Source organism: Dendroctonus ponderosae, unplaced genomic scaffold (genome assembly GCF_020466585.1).
Source record: "Dendroctonus ponderosae isolate FM_Combo_2020 unplaced genomic scaffold, Dpon_F_20191213v2 Dpon_F_20191213_1, whole genome shotgun sequence".
Taxonomy (NCBI): Eukaryota; Metazoa; Arthropoda; class Insecta; order Coleoptera; family Curculionidae; genus Dendroctonus; species Dendroctonus ponderosae.
In genome coordinates, this window is record NW_026017110.1 from 38976337 (window position 1) to 38985218 (window position 8882).

General features: G+C 35.6%; 1 protein-coding gene across 1 annotated transcript in view; it reads left to right on the top strand.

Moving 5' to 3' along the window:
* The window catches only part of LOC109540374 (WD and tetratricopeptide repeats protein 1), a gene marked incomplete in the record, with an annotated part of 17684 nt that overhangs the window by 2178 nt on the left and 6624 nt on the right, over positions 1-8882 (top strand). The window contains 5 exon segments of the mRNA XM_048661645.1: positions 1-55; positions 2256-2437; positions 2492-2684; positions 3159-3458; positions 3835-3947. Of these exon segments, the coding sequence (XP_048517602.1) occupies positions 1-55; positions 2256-2437; positions 2492-2684; positions 3159-3458; positions 3835-3947 (843 nt within the window).

The window sequence follows — 8882 nt, forward strand, 5'->3', positions numbered from 1 at the left end:
CAGGCGACCTCATATTCTTTCCACAATTCATGTTGGCAATATTTTTTCTGTGAAGGTAAGTCGACAAATTCTTATTTAGGATGAGATATGAGGCTAATAATTGTCCAAGAGTCTAAAAGTATTAACAGAGTACTGTTTGAAGTAAATGTTTCTATAAGATTTTTATACGTAAAGAATGAAATAAGTATGAAAAAGTTTGAATCATTTACTAAATATTCGATAGTGTAAACGTAGAGTATGGAACATATTAAACAAGGTGTAGAGATGAAGAAAAAAAGTAGATCAGGCGCCAAACGTTTTTTGTAAATACGCCTATTTTGACATAAAAGTATTTTTCATGTCGTAGATTTGACGTCATACGTTGATTTTTTTGATACCGACATTTAAAAGATCGAGGAATGCCGTATGCATGATCAAATTTCAGTAAGTTACACCAATTTCTTTTAGGAAAAACATGTTTTTTATATTTTTAATATTTTGTTTAAAAAACTATATTTTGCTCGTTTTTATTTCTATAGTTTTATTCAAGCAAAATTTTTGAGTTACGGTCGTGAGAAATACAAAGTATAATAATATTATTTACTTCAACCACAAATTTATCCAAAATGTAAAAAGTTACAGTAAAAATTAAAATAGGTGTTCAAATTGGGGACCGTTGACATGCTGAGATGAGCAAGGCCAATTTCAATTTTTTTCACTTGCTAACACTTGAGAGATTTCTTGCGTTATTCTAACCTTCACATAGCAGTATTACTTGGTCATATACTTTTAAAAAATATATGGGTAGGTTGGGTCAAAGTAGGTAGACGTAAACTTTAGATTTTAGTTATCCATTTGTTTGGAAAAATTAAATTTAAATAAATTCGATACTGTCGCTGTTTAGTGGGTTAAAACTCACTAAGAAGCTACTTTCAAGTTATTACGAATAGAATACAACGAATCATACAACGCCTGACTCATGAGTATAGCGATTAAAGAATAAAATTGGAAGTAAGAAGCTTCTTAGGGAAATTATTTATGCCGCTAATTCAGCAATTATCTTATGCTTTAAGCGCTATGCGTTATTTCTTATTCATGGTGTATAAACCCAGCATAGGTGACCAGCAGTAATGATGATGCGTTGAAATTTAAGTGATTTTGAATCAGAATTTTTAACTAGTCCCCATAACTTTTCGATCTGTTACAGATGGATATACTATTACCTGCAAATGTCGAATGTTATATATATAGTAATATAGAATATTACATTTGCAATGGAAACATTAGTGGATTTTAAAGAATACATATTATGTGATATGGACATTTTTTATCGAGAAACTAATTAATTATTAATTTTTTCTATATGTAATGCTCTTAAATATTTTGTCTGTGTAATGTTTTATGGTCAAGTTTACTTCTTTCGTTGTGTAATACCTTTTACCTACGACCACTACTGAAAGTAGTATAAAACACACTACCTACCATCTAAGTAAGTTCCATTTTACGCAATGTAAACCAAACGCACGGTTAACCATACGCGCATTTCTGTCATCATTCATCACAATATAAACATTGTAACTTACTCTACTAATACTCTACTAAATACTTACTCTACTGAGAAGTGAATCTGATGGTTTTAAGGCAAGAAGTGCAATATTTTGTCCTCAAACAACATTAAAACTTATCGGTAAAATGTACTTTATTGAATATTTGTTGACCTACGACCACTACTGAAAGTACTATAAGCCACACTTCCTACCATCTAAGTAAGTTATTTTACGCATTATAAATTAAGTGCACGGTAAACCAAACGCATAGTTCTGTCATCATTCATCACAATATAAACTTGTATCTTGTATTAAAAAATACTTACCCTGCTGAAAAGTGAGTCTGATGGTTTAAAAACAAGAAGTCCGATATTTTGTCCGCAAACAACATTAAAACTTTACGCAAAAATGTACCTTATTGAATATTTGTTTATGACCGAAACTGATATATTTAAAAATATTCAAAAGTATATAAAACATTTTCTTTCAGTTTAAGTAAGTTATTTCGGTCGTAGGTAAAGTATAGTACATAATTCGAGTTGTAACGCAATTACGTACTCATGGAATTACGCACTCGCCGCCTCGTGGCATCGTGAGCAACTTTTCCATTCGTACGTATAGTGCTTCTTACAGCTCTTATTATATAATATATTATTACACTCAATTGTAATATAAAGTAAATATATATTATGTCGATACCGTATATCATGATTTGACATCAACTTGCAGTTTTTGGGAGTAAACAATAGTATGATTGCCAGTTCTGCCGGCGATGGTAAAGTATCCGTTCAGGAACTGAGAGGGTCTCAAATTTTACATTGTATCTGTCATAAAAGTAGAGTGAAAAGACTGGCCACCTGTCCTGTAGTTTCTACGATGTTTTGGTCCGCTTCCGAAGATTCTAAAGTTATGTAAGCAATTGTAACGACATATATTTTTGTAAATATGTTATAATCATTTTTCAGACAATATGATTTAAGGCAACCACATATATGCACGTCGCAAACAGCCAATTTATTTCTCAGTTTTGGATCTCATTGCGAAATCAAATGTATAGCTGTAAATCCGACGAAGCCTCATTACATAGCTGTAGGTTGCAACGATGCCTATGTTAGAATTTATGATAGGCGGAAAATAAAAACTTGTATATTGTCTGAGGTAAGGTACTAAAGTAAAATTGTATAATTATGGAAAACATTTGTAATTATCCGGAGTAATTTCACGGCAGTTCAAAGATTATCTATGGTTTTCATCCAAGCTTGTTCATATTGCATTGCTTTTGTCGAGCAATCCTGAATACCATTTATTAATTTACTTTTTGAATAATGTGCTGATAAGGCTACGTTTTGAATGTAAGTGAAGGATAGCAATAAGTATGTAGTATTAATTTGTTTTAAGAAAACTGACTCGCAAATGAATTGTTTGATAAATGATTATCTTGATCATCGAGAGCTGGGACACATTTGAGTTGCCGTGGCAGAGTAGGTTTCGTTTCTTATTCTTGTAGGAGTATTGTTTGACAAACTGCGAGACTTTTAGTTCTAAGACTGAGAAATAAAATCTCAAAGAATAAATGTGCCATAGTCTGCATTATCGAGATGCTGTCATTGTGAAATATTCGCTTTGTTTCAGATCAATCATAGCATATCCGAATATACATACCCTTCAAGCAGTACATTGACTGATCCCAATGTCGTGCAATATTATGCCCCTGGACATATAGCTATTGACAATGCAGATATTAGTAGCATTCGGCATGCAGTAACGTATATTGAATTCAACTCTGCCGGATCTGAGATGTTAGTCAACATGGGCGGAGAGCATCTTTATTTATTTAATATTGAAAACGTCAAGCCCGTAAGTGAAATTAGGTTTCCATCGTTGTCAAGAAGTAGAACTAAATACAAGACGTTCCAATGCAAATGTAAGCCGGTAAGTGTTTTTACTTGACATAATTATTTCCGCTAATGAGATATGAGAGATGAGATAGGGGCTTGTTTTTATGAGATAATTGCACACTTCATTCAACGAAAAGTGGTTGGAAACCGAATTTTTCCCAGAAACACAACTAAAAATAGTTAATTTTTGTTAATTATTTTTAACTTTGATTGGCCCAAGCGGGTTAATTACCGAACTACTCTTTTGAGTCGAATTGATTTTACATACATGGGATCGTACAAACATTTAATAAAATTAAGTATTTCGGAATGTTTATTGATAAAAATACTCAATCTATTACTTGGGGTTTATCACTTTTACGTTAGGAGAAGATAAAACAATCCTAATCTAGCACCCGTTTTCTTTTAAGGAGGAATGTAGTAGTTACAATCAACAAATTTATAGCGGAGAGCTTAGTCCATCAAAAGACTTGTGCGCATGTTTTTATATGAGACGAGGTTACCATTCATATAAAAGAAGGTGGTAAGTAATTTTTGCTGTTCTTAACTAATAAGTGAATGTCCAAAATAAATAATTTTCAAATCATAAATTTATGGTCAAATAAATCGGATAGATAAACTAATTTCTCTTGATCCCCTGGTGGAAAGTACGTAGTTTCGCGACAGTTTTCAATAGTGAAAGAATTATTTTTTTCAATTTCAATAACATGACAATGACAATTTACCCTTCCTCCCATTATTCAATAAAATTTTCTTCATCCTGTGTCACTGACTGTCAGCTAACTGTTTTGATAACATTTTGAAACCCTTTTTTTAAAATTTTTCAACTTTTTCCGGCTAGAGGATCAAGAAATATGGTATACGGTACGCGACGCGAAAGTCGAAGGCCCGCTAGTGTAAAATAACTGCTTGACTTGTATATGGTCCAACTTTCGCTCCAGATCGACGATAGTGTCGCAAAACTAAATCTAATGATCGCTGTTCTGCCCAATCGAGAACGAGAGCCAAGAGACTGATGCAAACCCCCAGAAAAGGGACAATATTTGAATGGCGTAAGCTCAGTAGAATATTCAACTCTTGTCTGGCAGTACAATTTGCTTTACAAGCATACTGCAGTGGATCTCAATCCCATTTTCCTTGAGCCACTTTGTAAGCTAAAATGGTCGATTGGCGAGCGTTTGGTCATGGTTGGACGGGTTGGAGCATCGTCATCGCAAAATCGATAACGTTATTCGACCCTCTCACTTTACAAACACCTTTGAATACAAGGCCGAACGCTCCACGACCTGGTATTTTGCCGTTCTTAATACTTTCCAGTTTTATTATGGATTTCTCGCCAAGATCAAGAAACATCTGAAAAGTGTAACAGTACACTATAAAACTGTTACCGACGCAAATGCCTTAAGTGTTTCTTATTTCTGGCATTTCATCAAATAAAGCATGTGATTACCAACTACCATAATGCTCATTACTGGGCCGAGGAAAATCCCCGCTTAACGTCGAACCGTAATTATCAAAGACGGTTCAGTGCTGATGTTCGGTGTGGTGTAACAAACGATTAAATAATCGGGTCACATTTTCTGTCAGATATCTTAATGGGCAAAGATAGGGCGTCTTTCTTATTAACCACCTGCCACCTCTACTGGAAAATGTGCCGCTAAATATTCGTCAGAACCTGATCTTCGAGCATGACGGATGTCCAGCACATTATCGACAAACTGTAAGGTAGTACTTTGATCAGCGTTTTCCGAATCGGTGGATGGGGATAGAAGGGGAGATGAAAAAAAAGGAGACTTCGTTTTGAGCAAGATCTTAAATAGTTACTGTTTAGAATTAATAAACAACGCCTTTGTCGTGTGTTAAACAAAAGTTATATTCCGTTAAACAGTTTTAGATTGAAGTCCACATCGTTAACATCCTGTACAATGCATTGATATTTTGGTTCAATAGAATTCTTAACGGATCTGTGGTGATTGGAAAGACGTATTTTTTTGTATCTCTAACTGCTTTTTTTTTTGCTTCTACAATTAATTTTTAGATACCATGTTTTTAAGCAAAATTTTACTAAAGTGGCGATAATCTGCTAACGTCGCACGTAAGAAAAAAACAATTTACGGTGCATATGCAGCGTTTCAAGCTCCATTCCATGAGCTAATGAAAAATGGGTAGTATTATTTAAAAAAATACACTTTGATCTTGCCTCGCTTTTCTGAGGCACGCTGTATCATATAAGATATTTTTATAATGTGCGCACTTTGGGTGTCAACAACTTTTATATGAAACTATTTTTAGAAAGTTCAACACCATCGGAAATAATGGACTCTATGGCACTAAAAAATCACCCTGTGTATATATGTGTCGGAAACTATGAAAACTATTGTTAAGAGAGCAGGTAGAAAAGTCTCGGTTTTGGTGACTCTTGACAGTTTAGACAAGTTTCAGTTTTGATTTCACAAGCTGCTTTGGTGTACAACCTCTTGATGAGATGTCGGCAGGATTTGTTTATTCCGGGAATGTGATGCCACTGATTTGCACATGTCAAACCCCGTATTTCTCGCACCCTGTTCGAAACAAAAGCTCCCCATTCTTCACGTCGCTTTATCCAAGAAATTACAGAAGGTATGAATGCTCAAGTTTTCGGATTTACCATCACCAGCCAGTATCCAACGAGGAATCTCAATCGTTAACAACCAATATATTTCTTTCATCCAGGATTTAAATCCTTGGGTTAAATCTTCTCCAACTGGTTGGTCCCAGGTCATATTTTTCGTCCACAGTTTCTGCTATATCAGTTTAGGAAGTAGAGTCGACGGGCATGTGTATCCAATTGGATCAAATATTTTTTGTGTAATAGATAAAATTAACCTTTTTGTAACGATCATCTCGTCCAAATCGACGTAATTTTGTCAAAAGTGTCTATTTAGAGATAATACATCTCTCTGGGGGCACCAACTCAAACCAAGTACTGAGACAGATTGGGTGATTAATTCAGCATTAGATTCTCTTCTTTGGGTTTGCTCCCACCCTCTTAAGTCGAAACAGCCTTCTTTCATTGACGTAATTGACTCTTCTATAAATCTGTGTACTGATCATTCCGTTAAATGAAAATCTATATTCATGGCTAAGAGGAAAGAGCTACTGTTTATTCCGAAAACTACACGTCTGTGTCTTAGAACAATATCTTGATCCCGATCATTTTTCTAAATAAATTTCAGAAAATCTCTATCATTTTGCAAAAACGCCTTTTTGATATCGGCTACCACACCTATTCGGTTTTCTCGAAAACGCAGCAATATTGATGGAACCAGTTCTATCAAGTTAGGGCCTTTTTCCAGACAACGGTTCAGAGATGGTTTCCCCTTTTCGTGCGCTGAAGCATCGAACACAGGTCGTATTTTCGTTGTACCACTTTCCTTAATTACAGGCCGATGAGGTAAATAATGTCCTTGATTTAAGTCATCGGATTCCAGGGATTCAATAATCTTCTCATCCATCCATTCTTCAAACACTTCATTGTATTTTACAAATTGATCATTGTCTTTTAAGCGATGTACGGTAGTATTTAATCGTTTCATAGCCATATTGTAGTAACTTGGAAGTGCAGGGTGGTCCTTCAACCAAGGAAGTCGAACTTCATAACGCCCTTCTTGATCCGTAATTATGGTTTGCCGAAAAAAATCTTTGGCTGCCATTTCAGTTTCTTCCCTGTTCTGTTTCTCAATAGGATCTTGGATACCCAAAACGTCTAGTTCCCATAAATTACAGATTTGAGCATCCTTGACAAGCTGATTCAATGTAGTTACTACTGTATCAGAGCGTGATTGACAATCTGGTACTTTTCCCTTAAATGTCCATCCAAAATGAGTTTCCCTCACCCTTTTTTTCGAAGAAAGTTTTTTCTGCCAATCCAAAACCCTCCGCTGCTAGAACCAATCGCTGTTCATTATCTATCTCTTGTTTGAGGAAAGCCATCAATTGCCTTAACTTTATTTCACTGGACTTTCAATCACCTGGACGTTCACTTGAGTCAATTGTGATAAACAATGTGGAACGTTGCCAAACTCTGAGTAACTCATGTGGCAAACAAGATTCAATAAGAGGAAAAAGCATAGCAGCATATTTATCAGAAGTAATTTCTAAAGTGTCTAATGCCCGTAACTGTGTTTCTAAACTATCATACAATACGGACACATCCAGTTTTCTCTAGAAGCTGAATTTGATAAAACGAGTTTCAATAGTCCTCTTACATATACCTTAATCTGCAAATCCTCACGACCAAATCTGTGCTGCATGCTCTGTATAATTTTATTATAGTTTTCCCCCATAGCAGGGTAACTTTCGACGAGTTGTCTTGCTCTACTAACGCTCACTGTAGCTTGAATGAGGTACTCTATTTTATCATTTGGGTCGATGAACGGATCTTCATGCACTTTCTTGAACTGGGCCCAAAAGGCTAGCCAATCTTTGATACTTCCATCATAATGTTTAAATTTTATAGTAGGTAACTTAAATTTTCTCATACCTGTATGCTCTGCTGACTCTAAACTTCCTGCTGTGGATGCGGATCTTGCATAGGGTTCCCTGTCTTGTGGTATCCTGGAAGCACCATCAAGCTTTTCCCACCTTGACCGCAATGCGTTGAATCTTCTAAAGTAAACTTCACGACTTTCCAGTTCATCTTCTGTCGCGTATTCCAGCAATAACTCAAAGAGTTCGCGGTCCAATACCTTTAGTTCGTCATATTTACCTTATTTTATTTATTTTTCCCGACGATCCGAACACTTAAAAGATTCAAAATCCGGAAAAAACCAGTGAAAGTCCTGTCACGGTCGCCAATAATGTCGCGCTCACAAAAGGCTACCCGCTGTTTGCGCTACGACGGTTCTTTCATGAAGTAAAAAATAATTTACATTTCTCTTATGATAACATACTTTTGGAGCAATTCTTCGACGGTAATTTCTTGGACAAAGCGACGTGAAGAATGGGGAGCTTTTGTTTCGAACAGGGTGCGAGAAATACGGGGTTTGACATGTGCAAATCAGTGGCATCACATTCCCAGAATACAAAATTGTGCCGACCTCTCATCAAGAGGATGTACACCAAAGCAGCTTGTGAAATCAAAATGGTGGGAGGGACCTGATTTACTGACGGACCTGGTTATACGAAAGCAAAGAATGTTGGCCAATAGAAGATATAACACCAAACGAAGTAGAAATTGGGGTAGAACAAAAAAGAAAATTGAATGTCGCACTGGTCAACATCGAGACTACTGATTTTTGGCATTTGATCCATTTTAGCAGCTTCTACAAAACAGGACAAGGATAGTCGCGTGGATACGTAGGTACATTCACAACTTAAAAGCTCAAGAAGTTAAATTAAAAAGTGAGCTGACAGTAGAAGAGTTAGAGAATGCTGAAACGTTTATTTTTGAAATCATACAAAGAGAAAGTTTTTCTGG